At 40.7% G+C, this 26,076-nt stretch overlaps 1 protein-coding gene and 1 long non-coding RNA gene across 6 annotated transcripts in view; one reads left to right on the plus strand and one right to left on the minus strand.

Annotated features, from left to right (window-relative positions):
* LOC130543347 (uncharacterized) overlaps positions 1-17,817 on the plus strand; it is a 34,596-nt gene extending 16,779 nt beyond the window's left edge. The window contains exons 3-6 of one of the 2 annotated variants that reach the window (XR_008958648.1): positions 7,881-7,938; positions 10,545-10,677; positions 14,516-14,674; positions 15,443-17,817. This is a non-coding gene — a long non-coding RNA (uncharacterized LOC130543347). Of the gene's footprint in view, positions 1-7,880; positions 7,939-10,544 lie in introns of both variants that reach the window. The other variant, XR_008958647.1, reaches the window with a different exon arrangement.
* The window catches only part of NR3C2 (nuclear receptor subfamily 3 group C member 2), a 323,747-nt gene that overhangs the window by 13,042 nt on the left and 284,629 nt on the right, over positions 1-26,076 (minus strand). For all 4 annotated transcript variants that reach the window (XM_057310111.1, XM_044384353.3, XM_026499446.4 and 1 more), the window contains exon 8: positions 21,886-22,043. In XM_057310111.1, coding sequence (XP_057166094.1) covers positions 21,886-22,043 — 158 coding nt within the window. The remainder of the gene's footprint in view (positions 1-21,885; positions 22,044-26,076) is intronic.

A 26,076-nucleotide genomic window follows, 5' to 3' on the forward strand; every position in this document is an offset into this window, starting at 1 on the left:
GAAGGAGTTCTTCACCACTAAACCTGCTTTGTAAGAAATGCTGAAAGTTCTTCAGGCTAAAATAAACTCATACTAATTATCAACATGAAAATACACAAAAGTATAAACACTGGTAAAGGTAAACAGACTTGAGATGGTATGTTACAGTGCAGTATAAATGTCAAAGGAAAAAAGTACTAAAAATAATTAGAGCTACTACAATTTAACTATAGCTACTATAATTTTATGTTATATAAATATACAAGATAAAAGGAGATAAATAATGACATTAGAACTATACAAGGGGGAGTAAAGGGTGAAGCATTTATAGACAACTGAAGTTAAGTTGCTGTTAGCTTAAAATGGCCTGTTTTATCTATGAGATGTCTTATGTACGCCTCATAGTAACCACAAAGCAAAAACCTAGAGTAGATGCACAACAGATAGAAAAGGGGAAGCAGAGCATACTACTATAGATAATCATTAATTTATACCAAGTTAGGCAGAAATAGAAGGAGACCATGCAAATACCAAATAATCAGAAAACAGTAAGATGGCATTATAAGATCTTACATAGCAATAAGAATTCTAAATGTAAATGGATTGAATTAACCAATCAGAAGGCATAATGGCTGGATGAATAGAAAATGACACAATTATATGCTGCCTACAAGAGATTCACTTTGGCTTTAAGGACACACATAAGCACACAGTGAAGAGACAGAAAAAGATATTCCATGCCAGTGAAAAATCAAAAGAAAGTAAGGGTAGCTATACTTACATTAGATAAAACAGACTTGAAGCCAAAATGGTAACAAGAGACGAATGTCAATATATAATGATAAAGGGGTCAATTCATCAAGAAGATATAACAATCATATGCACATACACACCCAATATTGGAACACCTAAATAATGAAGGAAGAAACAGACAACAATACAGTAATAGTAGGGGAGTTCTAATACTCCAATTTCAGTAATAGATAGATCATCCAGACAGAAAACCAACACGTAAACATTGGGCTTGAGCCATACATTAGGCCGAATGGATCTAACAAAGATTTGTAGAATATTCCATCCAACAGAAGAATACAAATTTTTCTCACATGCACATGGAACATTCTTCAGGATAGCCACGCGACAGAACACAGTCAAGTCTTGTGAATTTAAGATGACTGAAATCATACCAAGTATTCTTTCTATGATGGTATGAAACCAGAACAACAAGAGGAAAGCTAAAATATGTGAAAAGCTACAAGTACATGAAAAATAAATAACATACTCTTGAACAACCAATGGGTCAAAGAAGAAATCAAAAGGAAATAAAATATTTCAAAACAAATGAAAACAAAACACAATGTACCAAAACCTATGGGATGCTGCTAAAGCAGTTCTGAGAGGGAAGTTTATAGTAATAAATGCATATATTAAAATAAAGGGATCTCAAACAACCTCACTTTATATCTTCTTTTCCTAGAAAAAGAAGAACAAACTAAGCCCGAAGTCAGCAAGAGGAAATAAATAACAAAGATTAGCATGGAAATAAGTGAAATAGAGACCAGAAAAATAATAGAAAAAAAAACCAGTGAAACTAAGAGCTGGTTTTTCAAAAATATAAAATCAACAAACCTCTAGCTAGACTAAAAGGACAAAAAGAGGACTCAAATAAATAAAATCAGAAATGGAAGAGGTGACGTTACAAGTGATACTATGGAAATACAAAGGATCATAAAAAACTATGAAAAAATTATATACTAGCAAATTGGATAATCTGGAAGAAATGATAAATTCTTGGAAACCTACAACCTGCCAGGAATGCATGAGAAAGAAACAGAAAATATGAATAGACCAATATTACATAAGGTGCTTTAATCAGTAATTGAAAAGCTCCAAACACTGAAAACTCCAGGACCAAATGTCTTCACTGATGAATTCTGCCAGACATTTAAAGAATTAATGTCAACAAGTCTCAACCCTTCTCAAGCTCTTCCCAAACTGAAGAAGGAACACTTCTAAACTCATTTTATGAGAGCATTACCCTGATACCAAAGCCCGATAAGGACACTACAAGAAAACTATAGACTAATATCCCTAATGCATACAGATACAAAATTCTCAACAAAATTAAAGCAAGCTTAATTCAGCAATGCATTAAAAGGATTGAACACCATGACCAAGTGGGATTTATTCTAGGAATGCAAGGATAGTTCAATATACGCGTCAATAGATGATATACTACATTAATAGGAAAATAAAAATCATGACCATTTAACTAGCTGCAGAATAAGCATTTGACGAAATACAACACACTTTCATGATAAAACCCTCAACAAATTGGTTATATAAGGAATACACCTCAACACAATAAAGGCCACATATGATAAACCCACAGCTAACACATTCAAGAATGAAAAACTGAAAGCTTTTCCTATAAGATGAGGAATAAGACGACAATGTCCTCTCTTATTCAACATAGTACTGAAAGTCCTGGCTATAGCAGTTAGGAGAGACAAATAAATAAAAGGCATCCAAATCCGAGGAAAGAAGTAAAATTGTTATTTGCAGATGATATGATCTTGTATAGAGAAAACCCTAAAGACTCAACCACAAACCAAATAAATGATTTCAGTTAAGTTGCAGGAGATAAAATCAACGTATAGAAATTAGTTGCATTTCTACACACTAACAAAAAACATTTGAAAAAAATAAAACTTTCCTATTCATGATAGCATTCAAACAATAAAATAATTAGGACTAAATTTAACCAAGGAAATGAAAGATCTGTACAATGAAAACTGTAAGACATTGATGAAAGTAACTGAAGAAGATACAAATGGAAAGATATCCTGTGTCCGTGGATCAGAAGACTCAACATTATTAAAATGTCCTTACTACTCAAAGCCATTTCTAGATTCAACACAATTGCTATCAAAATCTTAACGGCATTTTTCAAACTTTAAAAAAATCCCAAAATTTGTATGAATCCATAAGACTTTGAATAGCCAAAACAATCATGAGAAAGAAGAAATTTGGAAGTGTTATACTTCATGATTTCAAACTATACTACAGAACTACACAGAAATTTAAATATATGGCTGTTATAAAAATAGACACAGAACAATGGAACAGGGAGCTCAGAAGTAAATCCCAACATTAACAGTCAACTAATATTTGGAAAGGAAGCCAAGGACACTCAATAGGGAAAGGATGGTCTCTATAATAAATGGTGTTGAGAAAACTGGACCACTATCCTACACCATACACAAAAGTTAACTTGAAATGGATTGAAGACTTAAACATACAACCTGATACCATAAAAGTCCTAGGAAAAAAACATAGGAAAGAAGCTCCCTGACGTTAGTCTTGGCGATGCACAAACAACAAAAGCAAAATTCAACAAGTGGGACTACATAAACCTGAAAGGTTTCTGCATAGCAAAGGAAAGAACTGAAAAAAGAGAAAAGGCAACCTACAGAATGGGAGGAAAATATTTACAAACCATATACCACAGAAGGGGTTACTATCCAAAATATAAAGAACTCATCCATCTCAATAACAAAAAACCAACCCAATTAAAACAAAACTAAAAACAAAAGCTAAAAACACACAAAAAAACATGAGCAGAGGAACTAACAGACATTTTTCCAAAGAAGACATCCAAATGGTCAACAGGGATATGAAAAGATGCTCAGCATCACTGAATATCAGGAATATGCAAATCCAAACCACGATGAAATAACACCACACACCTGTGAGATGGCTGTCATCAAGAAGGCAAGAGATAACAAGTGTTGGCGAGGCTATGAAGAAAAGGGACCACTTGTACCTGTTGGTGGGAATGAGAAGCTGTTCAGCCACTATGGTAAATAGTATAGAGGTGCCTCATAACATTAAAAATGTAGCTTCCATATGATCCAACAACTCTACTCCTGGGTATATAATCCAAAGGAAATGAAAATAGGATATGGAAGACAGATCTGCACTCCCATGTGCATTGCAGCATTTTTCACAATAGCTAAGATATCGAAACAACCTCTGTCTGTCAATGGATGGACAGATATAGAAGATGTGTGATCTATCTATCTATCTATCTATCTATCTATCTATCTATCTAGATATGTGTGTGTGTGTGTGTGTGTGTGTGGTGTATATATACACACAGACAGAGGGATATTATTCAGCCATGAAAAAGGAGATCTTGCCATTGGTAATAACATAGATGGCCTATAAGGGCTTATGCTAAGTGAAACAAGGCAGACAGAGAAAGACAAATGCCATGTTATGTAGAATCTAAAAAAGCCAAACTTGATGGCAACTTAGGAAGATCCTGAATTCACCTCCTCTCATGGACACACCAAAGTCTACATCTGCATATAGAGCAATTCCTCCTGAAGAACTGGCTGATTGAGCAGCTTTTGCACAATAAAGCACTGGAGGGCCACACAGAGAATGGCAGGAGAGATGGAGACATGGTAGTAATGGGAACCCCACCCTCAATGTGGTAACCTGCAGTAGGGAGGGAAATCACAGACGGGCCACGTACAGATTCACCTGACCTGGGGCACAGCAAAATACCATCAGTTTAAAGGGCAACTAGAATGCAAGTGAAGAAAACCCATTTACTAACCTTGAGTGTTTGCCAAATGGTGAGGGAATTTCTGTAACTCTCTCTTGGGTCAATGGTGCTGGCAAGAGCCTCTCCACCTGACAGCACAGCTAGGAACAGGGAGTAGGTGCTCTAGCCAGCCTGCTGCCTCATCAAGCCCTGAGCCTCTAGCCCACACCAGCTCTAGCCACTCCATCAAGGCTGCCCCAGAATGGCACACACTAGGAAACCTGTGGCCTACATCTGCTTCGGCTCCAGCCATCCCACCAGGGTAGGTCTGGCACCCTGCCAGGGTGTCCCCTGTCCAAAATACCCTGGTCCATGCCCACCCCAGCTCAAGACATCCACCAGGGTGACCCTGGCATGGAGCAACCTGGGACCTCCGGGTCCATGTCCACTTCATCCACATCCCAGTTGTCCAGTGCCAGCCCTGGCATCAAGCACTCACCTCATCGCCAGCTATCCCTCCAGGGTGCTCCCTGTGCAGAGGATCCTGGCTCATACCCACTTCAGCTCCAGCCATCCTGCTAGCATGTCTCTGGTGTGGAGCACCCCAGGATCCCCCGGCCTGCACTGACTACAGCTCCAGCTGTCTCGCCAAGGTGGCCCAGGCCCAAAGCAGCCGGGGACACCCCCAGCCTATGTATGCCTACTTTAGCTCCAGCCACCCTGCCAGGGCACCCTCAGAGCACCCTGGGACCTGCCAGCCTGTGCCAGCTCCAGCTCCAGCCAGTCAGACTAAGATGCCAGGCATACATGGTCTACACAGGGGACATTCCTATTCAAGGCCACTCCTTCAAGACTGGAGGTAGCTATTTCACCTAATAACACAGAAAGTCAAACAAAATGAGACAGAGGAATATGCCCCAAACTAAAGAATAAAACAAAACTTCAAAAAAAGAACTAAATGAAACAGATAACCAATCTGATAAACAGTTCAAAGTAATGGTCATAAAGATGCTCACCGGGCTTGAAGCAAGAGTGAATGAACTTAGTGAGAACTTCACAGATAGAATATTAAAAAAAAAAAAAACCCCAAAACAACCAACCAACCAACCATAGTTGAAGAATACGATGACTTAAATGAAAAATACACTAGAGGGAATCAACAGCAGATCACAAGAACAGATCAGCATCTGGAAGACAGGGTAATGGAGAACACCCAAGTTGAACAGGAAAAAAAAAAAAGGATAGGTTACGGGACCTCTGGAACAACATCAAGCATACTAACATTAGCATTATAGAGATTCCAGAAGGAAGAAAGAGAGAGAAGGGGGCAGAAAGCTTATTTGAAGAAATAATAGTTGAGAACTTCCCTAATCTGGAGAAGGAAACAGATATCCAGGTCTAGGAAGCACGAACAGCACCAAATAAGCACAAACAGCACCAAATAAGATGAACTCAAAGAAGCCCACACCAAGATACATAATTAATATGGCAAAAAGTGGGGCACCTGGTGGCTCAGTTTGTTGAGCATCTGACTTTTGATTTCAGCTCAGGTCATAATCTCTAGGTCCTAAGATCAAGCTTCGTGTTGGGTTCTGTGCTCAGTGGGGAATCTGCTTGAGGATTCTCACTACCTCTGGGCTTGCACGTGCTCTCTCTCTCTAATAAATAAATAAATCTTTAAAAAAATAGCAAAAGTTAAAGATAAAGAGGGAATCTTGAAAGGAACAAGAGAAAGGCAACTAGTGACATACCAAGGAAATCCTATAAGGCCATCAGCAGATTTTGTAGCAGAAACTTTACAGGTCAGAAAGAAGTGGCCTGATACATTCGAAGTACTGAAAGGAAAATACCAAAAGTACTATAGCCAGCAAGATTATCATTCAGAGTTGATGAAGTAAAAAAGAGTTGCTCAGAAAAACAAAAGTTAAAGAAGTTCTTCACCACTAAACCGATGTTAAAGGGACATCTTAAAGCAGAAAAGGAAAGGCTGTAAGTAGAAGAAAATTATGAAAGGAAAAAATTTCACTGGTAAAAGCAAACATATAGTAATAATAGATCAATCACTTATAAAGCTAGTATGAAGCTTTAAAGAAAAAAGTAGTAAATCAATTATATTGAAAAATTCAATTAAGGGATTCACGAGATAAAAAAATGTAAAATACAACATCTGATACATAAAATACGGAGGGGAGGAGTAAAAATGTAGTGCTTTTAGAATGTGTTCAAACTAAAGCAACCACCAGCCTAACAGACTGTATAATTGGGATGTTATACATGAACCTCACAGTAACCACAAACCTATAATAGATACGCACAAATAAAGAGAAAGGAATATAAACTTAACACTAAGGGAAGTCATCGATCACAAGGGAAGAGAGCAAGAGAGGAAAAAAGGAACAGAGAACTACAACAACAAAAACAAAACAAGCCCAACTCATGAAAACAGAGAACTGAATGGTGGTTACCAGAGGGCGGGAGAATAGAGGAGATGTCTGAGGCTACAAAATTGCAACCAGTAAGTCAGTCCTGGGGATCTAATGCACTAATTCATGTGTGTCCCTGAAGCACGAGACAAGGCTCAGTGGGGCTGCTTGCTCTCATGTTAGCTCTGCCTGCAAATTCTAGGTAAGGGGAGCCCCTTGCCATGAGGATGGCCAAACCCGGGGCTCCAGGCCAGGATGGGCACCTCTGGCTTTGCCTCCAGAGAGGTCTGCCTGAAGAAGTGAGAGAGGCAGGGTTGTCCCATGTGGCCTCACAGGGATAGTTCCAGAGTCTTGGCTGGTGCCGGTGTGGGCATTCTGCGCCTGACCCGGTGCCCAGGAGGAAGGGGCTGGCTTCTGAGGTGGGAAGTAGAAGCTCCTCCACATCTTATGAAAATCGAAGAGCATTTCTGAAACTCTGTTATCTGAGGCTACTTTTTAATTTGTCTTCATTACCATTTTTATATTAAATTCACTAGTAATCCTTGATCTCTGGTCAGTGATGAATATTAAATCTTCCAAATATGTTGTTTGGATGCTGTGCTATGCAAGATGGGTTCAATTTCCTTCCAAGTTTTTTTGTACTTAAATTTATTTAATTTCCAGCCTGTTTAAGTTTCCTTGTGTTACAAGCCTCGTTCTGGATCGCGGCTCCGCCTTCTTGTGAATAAGGTCTATTGTACATGTGAAAAACACAAAGAAAAATGACACAATGGAAACAGAAAGTAGAGCTTAAAGATAAAGGGATAATTAGAACATTGCCGAACAAAGGGAGTCTAAGGGAAGTGTTGTGTTTGAAACGCACTGGCATGTTACTGTATATAGAAGTATGAACTTTTCTTAATTTTGTTTTCAATATTTCCTAGATCCTTCTTGCCAAGGTACTGTACTGAGCAATGTAAAAATCTAAACCAACTCACGGTGGTAAGTTACCAACTTTAATATCAGGTTAACTCAACATTAAGCAGTTAAAATCATTACTTCAATTTCTGAAGGAAAAGGAATGCTAAGCAACAAGGGGCAGACCCCGCTGGGCGGGGGCAGCCTCTTTTGACCCAACTAAGGACACCTGAGACCAAGGGGTCTCATCTATTCCCCTGTTCCATTGAATGGATCAGGGTCGGCAAACTATGGCCTACAGGCCAAATCTGGACTAGTAACCGTTTTTATATGTTTTTTCATTTGGTTTTTTATACTTTGAAAAAATTGAAAAAAATCAAAAGAAGAGTATTTTGTGACATGCGAAAATTATATAAATAGCAATTTCCCTATTTTTACTAGAACACAGCCAGGCTTATTCCCTTACATACTATCTATGGCTGTTCTCCTGCCACAATGGCAGAGCCAGGTAGTTGCAGCAAGACTGTGGGGCTCACAACGCTTACAGTATTTACCATCTGGCCCTTTACAGAAAAAGCTTGCCGGCCCTGGACTGGAAGGCATGCCAGGGATTTAGTAACAGTTTATGGGAGAACAGGTTTTGGTTGGTTGTTAAAATATATAAATCAAGTATAAGATGTCCCCTGATTTCAGAAATATTGAAATGTGGGGGAAAAAAAGTCTGTGAACTAAGTGATATGGTTGGTAGCTAGAACTGGCTTTCTAAATATGATACAGATTCTCTGAGCCTTTCGGAAACGCTTTCCAAAGAATCCTTGTGCGTCATCATCTAGTGTAAAGGCTTCAGAATTTGTCATTCGAATGCAGAACAACTAGCACCCTTGTCTTCCATTTCTGGCTGTTCTTTCAGGAGTCATTTCCCTTTGAGCCTAGAGTCCCTGTAGGCTACATATATTTACAGTTGTCATTATGCACGGTAGTCCCATTCTATTATGTCATGGAGAACAGAATTAGCAGATACTGAACCCTTGTTCCTAGCGAAAATACAGGGTTAGGTTTCCATGAATTGCTGGTCACACTGTCAGCAATCAATACACAACCTTGCCTTATGTGTTTCTGTTTCGAGACGTCTTCTTTAATGTATGTTGCTGATTCTTTAACATTGAACTCATGGCCAACAGCACTGTAACTCATGCCTGAATGAAGTTTACTGAACACAATTATCTTCTCCATAACGCACATCATAGCCTTCTTTCTGCTTGGGAACATGAGACAGTGCATGAGCACTAAATTTGGGGACCACTGTGAACAGCAGAATCACCAACAAAAATGCAAACACTGTGTCACTAAACAGATCCTGAAAAGGACACTTGTATATGAGAGCTGGAACAAGAAGGCAGAACATCACCTTGTTTGACCTTAGCTGGGAACACACGCATTTTTACTGCTTGGTGCACGTATGTGAATGACTACAAAAGGGCCATATTGATTCTGGGGTTACAAATACATCTTAGCCAGTAGGAGAATTTCTAAATACAGAATCTGCAAATTATGAGAACTGTGTGTGAAACCATAGTCACTTTCTAGTTCCTTTAACCATGACCTTGATAAACAAAATTGATCAACCAGCATTTTCTGGGTCTTTGCAAATCTCAGTCATTTAAAATGATCTGCCCTAGTCTAAAACAGCCCTGATAGAACATTCCTCTTTTCTACGGCTTAATGACGTCTCTCTCCCTTCTGAAATTTCTCCACTCTTTCTTTTTGTGTCAAGTTAGGCCTGAGCTGTTCAAGGCTCCTTTTCTGTGTATGGATGAGTCTCTTATTTCCTTCAATTCTCCTACCCTGCTTCACTTAGTTTTCTGCCTTCATATCCTCCGCTGCCTCCTTTCAAAGATGCGTCTGCTTGTGCACTGCAAGCTGCAAAATGCTCTCCACACTCATCATCGTGCCTCTGCCCAACACCATCTTAGATGGGGACACTGTGCCCAGGACAGGCGACATTAGTTGGGGGGCTCCTTGTTCAAAGTTTGCTACAGATTTCAAGATGGTGAGAGCAAAGCCTGAAGCCAAGACTGGGACCCTTCTATGTGTGGGCCCCTGAAGAACCCTAACCTACCAGGGGCAACAGAGCTAACCAGGTGCAGGGCTGGCTCTGCGCTGACGTGTCTCACACGTGCTTCCTTTCCTCCCATGCCCCTGCCTTCTGGAAATGCTTCACTTAAGAACCTGGGAAGGTGTACTTAATCAGTCTCTGTTTTAATTTTTTTCTCTGTACAAAGGTAAAAAAAAAAAAAGAGTAAATATTTTTATTCCCTTTTTATAGAGAAAGGAATTAAGATGAGGTGATTAAGTGTAAACAGTAGTATTTACTCATCCTTGCCTCATGGAATTATTAGGAGGATTTAATGACAGGACTTAAGAAAGAAAGGCACTAGGTAAATCCCAGGTATTATATAGTTATTTTATATTTTAAGAAGAGGGATTTAGGCTGCATAAGAGGGGGTTTTTATTGACACAGGTGTTAGACAATGAGATAGTTTTCCAAAATCTTCCCTAGATATATTTTAGATTAAGAAAAGCTTTCTACGTGTCTGTTAGATTTTGATGTGATCTTCCATGAGCATGGCTTCCGGGACCCTCAGTGGTTCTTTCTACCTGATATTTTGTTTTCGTTTTTGTTTTTTCAGAAAGCTCATCTTATAGCATCATAAGTCTTACAGAATGCACGGTTCTTGTCTACCTCCCCAAACAAGGCACGTTCCTGGTTTCCCCCCAGCATTCTTTCAAAACTAACTGTGAACAGTGGCACATGCTCTGTGGGTATGTAACGTTTAAAATGTTAATTAATGAATGCAAAGGAGTAGCTATTATAAGAAAATACGCCTTCCCCCCTTTTCTTTAAATAAATTAGGATCAGACACAACTTTTAATTTTTCCAGTTAAGGATTAAAAGAAACAAACTACTGTCTGTTATCATTATAAGTTCATAAGGGAAAGATTCTGATGCCAAAACAAACAAACGAAACCCATGGAATGAGAGAAAATACTTACAAGTCATATATCTGATAGGGGGCTAATATCCAGAATATATAAAGAACTTGCACAACTCAACAACTACGAGAAAAAAACTGGTTAATGGGCAAAGGGGGGGGGGCGCCTGGGTGGCTCAATCAGTTGAGCGTCCGAATCTTGACTTCAGCTCAGGTCATGATCTCAGGGTCATGGGATTGAGCCCTGAGTCAGGGCTCTGCACTTATTGGGGAGTCTGTTTGGGATTCTTTCTCTTCCTCTCCCTCTGCTCTCTCCCCCAACTCGCAGTCTTTCTCTCTCTCTCTCTCTCTAAAATAAATGAACAAATCTTTTTAAAAAAATGGGCAAAGGACTTAAATGGACAATTCTCCCAGGAAGAAATACAAATGACCAATAAATGCATGAAAGAAGCTCAATATCACTGATCATTAGGGAAATGCAAATCAAAACCACAATATACCACCCTCAATATACCACCAGTTAGAATGACCATTATCCAAAACAAAACAAACAAAACCTCAATAACAGCAAGTAACAAGTGCAGGTGTGGTTGTAGAAAAACTGGAACCCTTGTGCTCTCTTGGTGGGAATGTAAAAAACTGTGAAAAATAGTTTGGGGGTTCCTCAATAAATTACACATAGAATTATCATATGATCTAGCAATTCTACTTCTAAAAACACACCCAAAGAATTCAAAGTAGGATCCTGAAGAGAGATCTGCAAACTCATGATCATGTAGCATTATTTACAATAGCCAAGAGGTGGAGGCAACTCAAGTGTCTGTCAACAGATGAACGGATACACAGTGTGGTAAACACATACAACGGGATATTACTCAGCCTTAAAATGGAAGGACATTCTGACACATGCTCCAGCATGGATGAACCTGGAGGATAATATGCTAAGTGAAATCCATCAGTCACGAAAAGACAAACTCTGTGTGAGTCCATATATTTGAGGCACCTTGAGTAGTCAAATTCAGAGACACAAAGCAGAAGGGTGGTTGCCAGGGCTGGGGGAGAAGGAACGAGGAGTTGTTTAATAGTATATATAGAATTTCGGTTTTACAAGCTGAAGAAGTTCTGGAGATTGTAGGACAACGTGACTGTACTTAACACTAGTGAACTGTACGGTTACAAGTGGCAACTTTTATGTTTGTGTATTTTACCGCAATTAAATGAAAAGGAATCACAAACTCCTATGTGGAAGTTTTTTCCTCATTTCTCTAAAATCTAATACAACTGCATCTCGGAACGTGACCTAGCTACTGACCAGCGGTTGGTAAGCACTGTCACAGTCTGAACATTAGCCACAGAAAATATTCAACGTTTTAAATCAACCTTTTCCAAAGAGGTAAGGAAGTAACCCAGATTTGCCATTAAGTCAGCCACAGAAAACCATGACCAACCACGAATGAGTGAAGGCGATAAAGTTCTAGGCTGCATGTGGAAATTAACTGTCATTATCATTAAGGTTTCATATGAACGTGATGGGTGAGAAAGGACTCAGGACCAGTATTATTGATAAAATCGTGACTTGAAATGCAAGATCAGCCCTGACGCACCATGGCTTGCCTTTGACGCCCACCTTCCATCCCCATCTCTATCTAGACCGATAGATGTATGCAGTACGTACACATGTGTTTAGTGTTGGAATACATATATACGTATAGAGTATATAATAAAGCTTTCACTAATTTAAAATTACTTATGTGTGACTGGATTGGGTTCTGTAATAGTGTGTTTTGGGGTTATTCACAAAGAGTTTGCTAAGCCACTGTGATTTCTTAGTTATACTCAAACACAAAAACCACATGTTCCTTCATCCACATATAAAATACTCATTTATATACATGCCCTCACATGACAGAAAGATTCATGCTTCTATTTATTAAAACAATTTTTCTAAGAGCTTTATTGGAAAACACCTTGAATGTTCTTTAAAAAAAAAAATCTTGTCCCAGTTTGCTCTGTGGCTTCTGATACAGTTATTGGAAACTACTGAACATTAACACAAGGTGAATCAGTCAGCGATTTTTCACAATAACCCTCCTGTTTCTATGGCTATTAAAGTTTTCAGACTGTTTGCTGACTGACCTTTCTGCAGCTTCTGCCCCTCTGACCCCTCATTTGCACAGTGGGGGACACATTCTTTTCTGGCTTGTCCCCTATATCCCTCTTTTTGCTTCCTTTTTCTTTTTTAAATTTAAAAATTTTTTTTCAGTTCAGCAGCTGCTCTCTTGTAGCCTCTCTGGAATCTTCCTGTTTGGAATCCACTGGCCATTTCATTTCTCCCTCCACAGCAGTGCCTGGGCAGTCCCATCTGACCCCAGGCTTCATGACGCCACCTCCCGCCCCCCCTCCCCCACCGCCATCTGCATCAGCATTCCATGTTCCTCATCTTCTTCTCAACAGAGCCCAGTATCTACCTGACATTTCTCCTGGTTGTTCTAAGGATACCTCAGATCAGAATATCCCAAAACCTGCTCATCATATCCCCTCTCAAAGCTCTTCCCCTTGTTCCAGCCCATCCAGCCATCCATGTCTAAATCCCAGGGTCATCTTCGACCTCCTCCCTCCTCTCTCAATCTCCATGTCATATTCATCACACCAAGAGCTATCCATTCCACCACATGAATATCTCCTCAGTCCCCCTTTCCCCTAGCGCTGACTTAATGCCCCCATCTCTTACCTGGATTACCACACCTGCACCCCAACGGGTCCTTTGATTCTCTTGCTCCTCCCCTAATAGATTCTCTAGGTCAGCACTGTCCAATACTGGACAATTGTCAGACTTTCTGCATTGCCCCAAATGGTGGCAACTAGCTACATGTAGTCACTGAGCACTTGAAATGTGGCTACTATGATCGAAGAACTCAACTTAAAATTTCACTTAATTTTAGTTAACTTCCATGTAAACAGCTGCGTGTGGCTAATGGTTACTGTACTGCACAGAGCAGGTCTAGATTCTCCACAGATGTGCTCAAAATCCCTCAATGGCTCCCTTGTGGTGGTTCACAGATCCCTTTATCGTCTCCATTCTCATTTCTCTCAGTTCCTCCCCAGTGCCCTTGGACGCAATGAAATTCTCCATTTCTCAAAATTACCATGCTTTCAATCTCTTGGGATATTAACTCCTTTGGCTTGGGACAGCTTTCCTCCATCTGTCTGGCAAATTCCTACTTTGCCTTTGGGGCTCAGCTTAGCAATCACTTCCCTCACCTCATGCCATGGGCCACTTCCACCCTGCCTCTTCCTCTTCCAGGTACACCACCTATGGGCCTTATAGCCCATATTGAGCACCTGGCACGCTGGATTTTAGTCCCCAGCTTGTTTGTCTATATTCCCCATCAGACTGCACTCTGAGGTCAAGGAACCAGTCTCCTTTGCTTCTGTTGTATCCTCAGCACCAACACAGTACCTGGCCTGGTGGAGGCTGCTGTTTTATGGGCCTACTCTGCCAGGAGCTCAGGTCCCAGAAGCAGAGCCACTCAGCAGCACTTCCTCTGCACACCCCCATGGAGACGGTCAACAGGAAATGTAACTGACATAGGGATGTCCCATTCCTATATGCCTATTTAGGAGGCACTGAAAGATATCTTCTCTTACATGGTATCCTGGTTTTTCAGATCCTCTTTCCAACAGGTTTAGGAAGACAGTAATTCAACTCTTCTGCTGCCTCTCACAATATGAGTGGATTACAAACCGTAGGGGAGCTTTGCGAGTCACAATCCTGACCACTGACTGATGCTGCCCTTAATTCACATGAGAACAAAGAAGAACAACAGGTAAGGACATCCTTCATATCTGTGGGGAGTTACATATTCTATCAGGGCTTCATGGCCAATCCTAAACCTTTCCAAACCACACCCAAAGTCATGAACTCCCTATTTATCCACAATATCAAAATACTAGAACATTCTTTTTTTTTTCCATTTCCCCCCATTCCTATTTTTTAAAAATCTGATGCATTTTTTTCAACTACATAAACACAAAAATGGTCTAAATGAAAATAAGTACTCATTGGCACAATTCACCCAGGGCAATGCATTCTGAACCATGCTATACCCTTGAAATTAGAAATCTGTAAAGGCAAATGCCAGTCTATATAGAAAAGCAGAAACAGATGCTGCAGACCATTAATAACTGTTGCACTGGTTTCATCAACTAGTCAAAGAATGAGATCTGCCATGTCAATTATTCATTTAATTTGAAATCTTTAACTTTGAAGATTTCTTTTTCCAAAGGAGAGGGTCTTTGCATAATTTGTGTCCTCCCCTCCACTGGTGCCTTGGAAGATAAGGCTTTGCTCACTAGCTGTTTCTAGAATAAACATCTCTTCCTTTATTTAGAATCTTTCTTAGTCATGGTCTTGTCAGGGAAGAAGGCAGTATAACACTGCTAACAACTATATTAAATAGCTGTTTTGCTCAGTGAAATAGAATGTGGCTTTGAACTTGATCTCTCTTAACACAAATACACGCACACACATAGGTGTGCTACCACCAGTACTGTATTACAAATAATCAAATAATGTCATTTTCTTGTCACATGAGCAACGAGAAGAAAGGGAAATTTCCCTCCTCTTGCTGAAGCAGCGTGGCCAGCCTTTATTCATTGCTCGCAGCGTTCTGACAATACCTAAGGCAAGGGTTGATAGTTCGCCAGCATCAATCTTCCTGATGGGCACCTCACAGCAATCTGCCATCATTCCACCATCAGACACCTTTAATCCTTCCAGCAAATTAGAAAGTGGCACAGCACACCCCAACATGTTTCTAACAATCCCGATCTCCCCTGGTAAATGTCTAGCTGACGTGGTGTGCCCCGGGACCTGAGGGACCGTGGAAATGCTTCAGGACTGACGTGCTTCCTGCCCTCCTCTGTGGAATGGTCCTTATTGCCTATCTTGCCAACTGTAGCCTGTTATTTCCTTGAAGGTCCACGCTATGCCTCAAGGGTTTGGGTGTCTCTGTATTTAAAAGTAAATGAAAACTGCCTGATGGAAGTTTTTTGGTGGTGTGGAGACACGGTTTTGGGGAAACTCTAACACAGTCTGGGAAAAGGGGATGTGAAGGGGTGTTTGTTGCCTGCTCTCTGGCAGATGCCTCACTCAGGACCCGTGTTATTTCATTCACTCCTAAAAACTCCCTGTAAGATGGACATCATTCCCATTTTATAGCTGAAGACACCAGGGGTGGAAACTTTAAGTGAAGTGCCCAAGTTTACTGCGAGAAATGGTGGTACAGCACCACAGGCCATCCCCTGGGGTTACGTTTCTGCGGTGGGCTCCTATTTTGGTCTCAGAACGTTTCCTGAGGAGAAGCTGACTGGGAAGACATACACCAGAATCAAATGTGAAAGAAAGCGCGCTGCCCAAATGGTGGACTGAGCCACACTTGTGCCTTGCGTTCTTCAGTGTGCGGTGAGAAAGGCTGAAAATAGGTTTGCGTCGATCTCAAAACCACCTATAGTGTAATCACGAAGGAAATTACCACTACCACAGCCCGGATGCAAAAGCACCCACTAATTAAATGAGCAATGAGAATCTCAAAATAATTTGCTAATAGTCTCGACTGCTTGCAGCAATATCTCTTTTGTTGGTGATCGTGTCACTGAAACTTAACGCCCTCTTCACGTAGAGAATGAAGTCTCCCCAGTGCGCACACGGAGCATTTACTGTACCACCAGATGTTCTGCTCCCCGCCCCCCGTGGAAGGGAGACCTTGGCTCTGAGAGAAGAGCCACTTCAGTTGTCGAGCATTCCCTCTGGACCCACAGAAAGCAATTCTTTAGCAACGTGACCCTCAGAGTGTTTCCTTTTGTCACGCAGAGAACAGCATCTAAGGGACACACCAGTGCCTGCCCAGGCAATGGGTAGTTTCTTACCTGGGCTTAATGATCAGACGCAGAGACAAAAGCCTCCACACCAAAGCCTGCTCAGCTTACGCTGAGGCCGACCTAACATTTTGTTTTGGGAACTGCTAAACAAGCATGACATTTTAATACAACGCCAGGTTCACTGCCTTCAAGACGTAACCCCGTGCCTCACAAAAACAACGCATTCCAGAAGATGCCAGGGAAGATCCAAATGAGTCTGGAGAGCTGGAGAGCAGTGCAGCTGTTTTTAATGTTCCTAGACGCTAGTTTTCTGATCTGCAAAGATGCAGACCAGCCTAAAACTGAACAGCTGCTATTAGCCTGAAGTTCTCCCTCATGGTGACAGTGGTGTCAGGAGCATGGGACAGTGAGTCAAGACGGTTCAGCTGCCACCGACTACGTATGGGTCCTGGAGAGTCACTCTCTGGGCCTCTGTCTCTTCTATTAAATAAAGATTCTCTGAATCCCTCCTGGAAGCCCTCCAGGAACCCTGCTCAGCACAGCTGGCCCCCATGCCTTTTCAATCAGGCTTTCTATCAACTCCGAATGGACATCAGTGAGCCTACAACTCACGGCATGCTCACCTCGTCAGAACTCCCAAGCACACTGCCTGTACAGTGCTGTCTGGGGCCCCTGAGCGGACTGCAAGCTCCTGGAGGCGAAGCTTCGGGTTGCTTCTCCCGCGTACACGGACTGCCTTGCACTTTCAGATATTAAAGCATTTGCTGCATGAGACGAACATCTTCCTGGATCAAACAAATGGGATTCCAAAGGACAGGTATTCTATGCACACTTGCACCTTTGGTCCTAGAACACGGTGGGGGCTCAGTGGCAGACGGAAGAAAGAGACCCGTGTGTTCTCAAAGGTTCTACTGCTCTGGCAGCCAGTTTTGGCACCTGATTCCCTTCTGCTGAGCACTGTTCTCTAGCCACCTGTCTAGAATCTAAAGTATCTTTTGTAGCCTTGTCAATAGTGCTATGCACGACGTACATTTTGGCTAGTGTGTATACTGAAATAAAGAAGGTTATAATAGTATGACCTTGAAAAGCGCAATTTCTGCCTCTAAAAAGTACTATTAATATCATCATTTAACATGTACTAACGGTTCTACACAATGATCGTAATACAGTTCTTGATCTCTATGAATGAACAGGCGTTACCAATAACTTCATTAGAAATATGCTTCTTGGGACGCCTGGGTGGCTCAGTTGGTTGAACATCTACCTTCGATGCCCAGGGTCCTGGGATCGAGCCCTGTGCTGGGCTCCCTGCTTAGTGGAGAGCCTGTTTCTCCCTCTGCCCCTCCCCCTGCTCATGCTCACGCACTCTTTCTTGCTCTTGCTCTATCTCAAATAAACAAATAAAATCTTAAAAAAAAAAAAAAGAAATGTGCTTCTTACATGTGGAAAATTAGTTGCCTGTCTTAGCAATAGCTAGAGAATAACTATTAATTATCAATTTTCTCTAAAAGAATAAGAAATCTATATGCCTTGCATATAATACCCAAACATTTACAATGCAAAAATACATCTATTCCTAGCAGCCTGACCACAGCTGCTTTCTTTGAAACATTCTTTGGGGAAAGATTGATGTTCAGGGGGATGATGATTCATTAAAGTTGCTGACCGATTCAAATACTTAACTGGCCAACCTATTTTTCAGAGAATGTTCCGCTCACACACCTTGGCACCATTCTGCCAACACATGTGTGCACCATGTGGAAGAAATCCACGTCCTGAGATCTATGGACATGTGTCCGGAGGGGTGGCATACCACGCACGCTATTTAAGCAGAGCTTTGATTTGACTCAGAGGGTTCGTATTTGTGTGAACCTTAGGCACAAATGCTCTTTTTCCACAGGGTGACCAAAACTAGGCTTAAGTACAGAGCCAGTCATTGTTAGCTCTTTGTTCCCTGGAAGAAAATTCCACAAATGTTGATTCACTAATTTACTCTAATGAAAAAGCTGTAGGCAGTCTCAAGTCTGAGTAAGCGTGAATGTTAGAAAGGTCCCTCTAGACTTACAATGCATTTTTCAATGTTCTGTCTGGAATAGGAATATAAATAGAGCATTCAAGATGCTTCTGTTAGGCTACTTCTAAGTGCAAACATTTTTGATAATTTAAAACAAGGGTTTCAGAATTAAAATGACTGCAGTGATTCCCCAAAGAATGTTCGTTCTCCTTCCAGCCATGGCGGATGGAGTAAGGTGGACTGGATTTACCCTTCCACAAGGAAAAACCAAAAATGCTCTCAAAAACCAAAATATATATTAAAAAAAAAGGTTCAATGAAGGATAGTGACCTCTAGAAGAAAACAGGAAAAAAAACTTTGTGACATTGGCTTGGGCAGGATTTTCTTGGTTACAACACTAAAAACAGGATTCATAAAAGAAAAAATCAGTTGGACTTTATAAAAAATTGAAAACTACTGCTCTTCAAAAGACATTGTTAAGAAAATGAAGATAAGCCACAGAGTGGGATGAAATACTTGCAAATCATAAATCTGATAAAGGATCTGTATCTAGACTATTTGAAGATGTTTTAAAATTCAACAATCAGATGATCCAACTTTTAAGATGAGTGAAACAGCTGAAGAGTTACTTCACAGACGATGACCTAAAGATGGCAAATAAGCACACAAAAAGATCATTGATCGCTAGGGAGATGCAAATGCAAACCACACTGAGACACCAGCGCATCGCTGTTAGAATGGTTAAAACTAGAAAGAGTCTGAACTCACACACACTTCTCAAGGGAAAGTACAACTGGACAACCACTTTGGAAAAGAGTTTGGCAGTTTAGTAAAAAAGGAAAACACACCTACCATGTGACCCAGGCTTTCCACTGCTAGCTACCTATTCACCCACGGAAAAGCGAGCAATCTCCGTATACGATGACTTATATAAACGGATTTTACGGCAGCTTTATCTGTATTAGTCCCTAACCTGGAAACAACCCAAATGTCCATCAACAGGTGACTGGACTACCAAAGTGTGGACTATCCGTATGGTGGGATGCTACTCAGCAAAGGGCAGGGATGAACTAGTGATACAAGCACTGATGAATGTGATACAAAGTGATACATGTATTGATGAACTAATGATGAATCCCAAAATAATTATGCAAAGTGAAGAAAAGCTAGACCAAAAAACCTACATACTGCATGATTCCATGTATATGAGATGCTGGAATATGTTAACAGATCTATATTGCCAGAAAGCAACTGGGGAGCAGGAGGTAGCAGGAAATGTTAAAAGAGGGGACAAGAAAATTCTGGGGGTCATAAACATGTCTACTATCTTGATGGTAATGATAGTCACCGGAGTGTGAAAAAGTTCCCAAAGGTATGCTTTAAGAATGATTAGCTTACTGTGTAGCAATTATACCTTGATAAAAAAAATACTAAGAAGACACGGATTTGCCCTGGGGAATTTTGCAAAATATCATCATTTATGACCTTTGGGTCAAGGATTCATTGAGTTTCAATCTTGTGCAAGCATAGCACTAAAAAACCAGCTGGGTGAGGACAGTCTGACACATGGACCACTGGTATAGACTCCTGAGTGTTCCCCCAGTGCCACTCTGCTTAAGGCACAGAGATGCTGTGAGGCTGTGGAAAAACAAGTTTTAACTTCTGTTATCAGTCTCATTACATGCAAATTGCCTCAAAGTGTATCATCTAGTATCATATGTTGAGGTGATGACAATCACATACTAATTCTGATTTTGCACTTGAGCCTGTTCATACGTTTGAACAAATAAGAGAATTCATCAAGAACCCATTCTGAGTCCACTATAAAGGGCTTTCCACAAAGCTAACAGAAGAAAGTGGATCTGCTGCCTGTTCTCTACAGGTGACCTGCGCTCCCGGCTCTAGCTTCTTTTGTTCTCTGTGTGAGTTGTGGAAAGCAAAGTGAGTTGTGATCTCTCTAAAGCTGCATTTGCCATCATCCCTTAGTCCTACGATTTTCCATTAAACCATGCTCTTTAGGCCACTGATAATTAGCCAAATTATCACTGAATTCACCTTGTGGGAATTTGACTTAAGACCAAATGAAAAGTTGAGAGAAAGCATAATCAATGTGATATGTACCGAGTGTTCAGTGTAAAACACTGGCGAGCGACATTCCTTATCTATCAAACCACAGAGACATCATCACATTCCACTGGCATAAACAAAATCTTAAAGGATGACTCATGATTTCAATAGAAATACTAGTATAATACTAGCCGTGGAGCCTGGCAACATTTTTCTGAACAACAGAGAAATATCTGAAAAAGGATATCTTACACAAATCATATGGGCTGAACTTGGGCAATAAATTTTTCAAAAGAAAATATGAAAGCTTCACAAACATAAAAAACGAAATCAGCACGACTGTGTACAACTTTCTCTTTGAGCCAGAGCTACAGAAAACTGCTCACAAAGTGGAAAAAAAAAAAAAAAGGAAGCATATTTCAAATGACGTAACAAAGCAAGTTCTCCAAATCTATATTTGCAGAAACTGCTAACACCTTGGCTACATCTATAATTGATTAATTTAAAAACAAGCTCAGAATTTACTTTCTCTATTTACATAAGAGAAGAAAGGTGACTCCTGTGAAGAATGGACATAGGATTCAAAATTTGGCAAAGACTGAGATGATCCAAGTTGGCCCCGGACCACTAACAATGTTTTGGAAAGATTGGGTTATTAGATTAACAGTTGTAGAAGATGGACACTATTTATGCAATGTGAAAGCAAACATTTTGATTAACCAAACATTTCCTAAATTGCAAGCAGAAATGTGAAACTTGATCTGACACCTGTAGCAAATGTGAGGGCCTTCCCTGGCTTAGGACACGGGGGTTTCGCTATGATGGTCCACGCCGCTCTCATCCTGCTCAGAATGGAAGACAGCCACACCCTTTACTTTACACGGGGTTTGTTTCCAAGGTGATCAGAAGAAAATTTCCTTCCTAATCAGTTCTCAACTGTTGCTGCCTCCCACTGGATAATTTATCCTTATTTTTCCCGAAGACCTGAGAACTCTTCCTCACCTCTCCAGTTTTGTTGGGTCAACAGTGTGTGATTGTTGATCCCTCATTTAACAAGCACCAAGAGGCTCTACTTACGTCATGCATGGAGTCCAGAAGCTTGGTCAGTTGGTAGAACCTTTGCCAGCTCTGCCCAGAATTGTTGGGACACTTAGTTACCATCTTCCTCAGTTCTTTGATGTAATTTGTCCTCATTTCTTCAAATGCAGCCTGGCTCTTGAGGCCATCCTTTGGAACTGTGTTTAAGGAATACAGACATGTAAAGCCCCAGGATGGAAAGCAACTTTGACATTGTAGCAGTTAAATGGCCTAGAATATTTTGAGGTTTTTAGGCTCACACTCTAAGATTGATACTGAATCTCAATTAATTGCATTCATGAACAAATATGGCAGTTATCTATTGGTAAATTCTGGTTCACATCTATATACAAAAGAATACTAACTGCTATTTATTGGGTGTATGTTAATATACATCTTGCATATATTAACTTGAGCTTGACCTCAGTTTTATGAAATAATCATTATTCTCATTTTATAGATAACAAAACTGAAGATGGGAGATTTAATCCTGCCCAAGGACACTGTGTTTATTGTGTTTATTGTGTTTCTACCCCCCCAGAGAAGGGGTAGAAACCTAGGTCTATTTCCAAAGCCTGCCTCTTAATCACAATGCTATATTGCCTTGTGGCCTGTCATCGAAGTGTTTTATGAATCCTAACTTGCTAGTACTTCAGAGGAAGGAAAATATACTTTGATTTTCCAGGACAACTGGAGGAGTCACAGACAATCTAAGCTGCGGCTAGAATTAGAAAGTGACACCTCTATATTCAAATTCAAATATCAAAGACTTGGGGAGACTGGCCATCTATGGGGTGGGGTAGGACAGGCATGCTGAGAAGCACTTTGCATCTTCTTTGTGCCAGGATCACATGACCAGTGGGGCCCTGTCATGTGGCCTCCCAGGCAACCAGGAGGTGGGTCTGTGCACTGGTTTGTGTGTGCAAAGGAGTAACTCCACAGTGGCTCTGCATGTAAGGCAAAATCTGTAACTTTCAAAGAGAATAAACAATGTTCTCCTTCTTCTTTGAGAAAGTAAAAAAATAGGATCATGTTTTATGTAGTGGCTGGCTTTTAATTTTAAATTAAAAAAAAAATCTCACTTAGAAACAATATTTTAGGATTCAGGGCTTGGAAGCATATCAAGTATCTCTGTGACCTGCCGAAAGGAGATGTTTTGTCCCAGGATACATGTGAAAGCCCTTACGGAGGAAAGGCGCTCCCATGCTGGAAATAGTTCTGGAAGGAGGTACAGAGCAGAGTATAAACTAAAGTATCCCCTCTGAAAATCTACCTACATGTCTGCTTTCTTCTGCTATAACCAATAAATAGTTATGTGTATGCTTTAACTCTGAAAAACAAAATCATTTAAGAACTTTATTTTTAGGAGATGGAGACCTAAAGAAAATTCATCTTTTGAAATTAACGTTCTGAGTTTGAAACTGCTTTTACTTTCACTTCTTAATTATACAGCATGTTTGCTAATTTGTCATAAATGGGATAAATAATAATTTACTCAGGTCATCAGCCCTTTAGAATGGCTAAGTACATTTTTGACTATTATGAGAACCCTGGAAGCTGGGAATACTGCTGTTTCCAAGTTAAACCCTGTTGCCCTGTATAAAAATTATCTTACAAATTACATTCACATCTTATGTTAATAGTCTCCTCGAGTTTAATTTTTGAGGCTTTTGATCTGTGGCTTATCTAAGTCTATTTTTGTGTGTGTGTGGGGGAATAAACCCCTAATAGCAACTGCATGCATTCCTGAGACTGCCACAATATTAGCTGTGGTTTCAAGTATTTGACGTTCACATTAAAAGTTAAATTCCATCCATTATATAACAAATAGTTTATTTTCTTTAAAAATAAAGTCTTGTTTTAAAAGTATAAAAAATATGAAGGACAGTAATACCCAGGATGTTAACAGTAAAACTATAGATCTACTTTCTACCAAAATTTTAATGTTAAGTTTCTGAAAGAAACGGCAAGTTTGCAAATACTTTGCAAATAGTGCCTATACACAGGTTAACGATTTTTTGAGTTATAAAATATTATGGAGTAAACCTTTTACTTTACAATACAAATATTTATGGAGATCATCCCAAACATTAACAAATTACCTAAAATTAAAATGGAGTTTCACTACTATATTTCACTACTATTTGGCATATCTGCTAAGATTAAGCAAAGACCTTCTTATAGATAGTTCTGTATCAGAAATTCTCAAGATTACAAACGATTTGTGTCAAATATTACTTATATATTATTGCTGTAACTGAAATATATCGTACCAATTTCCCAGCCAGATTTTTTAGAAGTTGAAACAAACCCACAAATAAAGAGAACTTAAGCAAAACCTCAAATTTTGGAGGTTTGCCCAGATTTTCTGAATTTACTTATTAAATGCAGCAGGGCTGCTGGAAACCATCCAAAATCTATGGGCTGGAGAAGAGCAAAGAGACAACTGGGGTAGAGGTTCGTCTGTTTTCCTCCATAAGCATTAAGAACATAAGATTGTCTCAATGTCATTGCTAAAAAACTTTCTTGATACACTGGACATCAGGTGTGCAATTAACATCCTACGGAAGAAGAAAAATTCTAACACATTCTATCACAGATTAGCAAAATAAGCTTACTAAAGCCTATAGTTCTATGATTCATACAATTCTTTACGTATGTTTTCCTGCCTTTTTATTTTGCTTTTCCTCCAACTACAAAAATCAGAATTGAATATACTGAGCTACTTGGAAGCTAATAAATTAATTCGGGTAGCTTCAAAATGATATCAGGATTGATTATAGGCTGACTGATTAAATGGTCTAAAAGGATAAGACACCAATTAAGATGGAGTAGTCAAAATGTATAAAGAATTAGTGTCACATGCATTTTTCATTTAAATTCTATCACCCATCTGATCTGTCTACACCTAGACCTATACTTTCAACATTTTTCAAGCCAGTAACGGTTAACGACATAGCTTGGAAAGGGGAATAAAATCACTGTCGCTGAATTTAAAGATTCGATTTCCAAAGTTATATTCCAGAAAGGATGAATCGGGGACGTCAGAAACCTCAAGGAAGAGCAGGGAGAAAGAGCCTGGTCCGGCGACCCTGCAGATGAGGGGCTGCTCACACGACCCTACAGGAGATTGCCTGAGTGTAATTAGTGAGGAATGGCAGGGCCTGTGGCAAACTGGAGAGAACGTGCCCTGCCCTGGGCAATCGAATTCAATGAAAATAAAACAAGACAAAAGTCCAAGAGCAACCTAAAATACCTGTGCTGGCCAAACAAAACACAGCTGTGAGGTGCGGGGCCCCACCTCCCGACAGGGGCTGCCGCTTTGCCCCCTTGGCTGGAGTCTGGTCCGGCCTGCTAACCACTCCACGCCCCCTGCTGCGGTCACGTGCCACTCCACGCCCCCCTGATGCGGTCACGTGCTGCCAGCCTGCCTTTCCGCCCTGGGCTCCCGGCTCTGGGGAGAGAGGAACGACGCTGGATGTGCAATGCAAAGCCAAGGCTTTCAGTTCTAACGTACAGAGGATCCTGAACAAAAACACTTGCGTGCCTCCTTTTCCTTAGCTTGAGCACGGGTTGATCAATCTCACAGGGTTAAGCATTAAATTAGATGATGTATGACAAACGCTTCAAAAGCCGGGAGCTGCACACACAGGGAAGCAGCCGCTCATCCAGAGTCGCTACGGCATCGCCGCCTCCTGCTCTTGTCACTACTTGATTCTGGCTAACACTTCCTCAGACCCAGTCCCTCTCTGGGGGAAATAACATCTCTTCTGACCCCTCCTATCCTCATTATCTTGGCGAGTGATGCCACTTTCTCCCAAATGACTCTACTGAAAACTGCCCCTTTCTGCCATGCCCCTGATTCATGAGCCGCGGGGAGGGCTGGGCATGCACTGGGTGGTCTTCCGCTTCCAGGTGGTCACTCAACAATCTCTCCTCCTTTGATGCCTCTCGCCCTGGCTTCCCTGGCACCCAGAACATTTCCCAGTTTCCTCATGGCCACAGCACTTGGCTTAGAGATTTCTTCTCCATGCTGCCTCCTGCCATCATGCTTGTCTTCCTCTCATCTGATGTGAACTTTCTCAGATTCTCTCCCCTCAGTTTGAAAATGTCTGTGCTGTTGCCCGAGGAAGAAGTGCTCAACATCCTTGCCAAGGCTAATCCTGTCCTGTCTTGTCTCTATGGCACCTT

Source organism: Ursus arctos, unplaced genomic scaffold (assembly GCF_023065955.2).
Source record: "Ursus arctos isolate Adak ecotype North America unplaced genomic scaffold, UrsArc2.0 scaffold_11, whole genome shotgun sequence".
NCBI lineage: Eukaryota > Metazoa > Chordata > Mammalia > Carnivora > Ursidae > Ursus > Ursus arctos.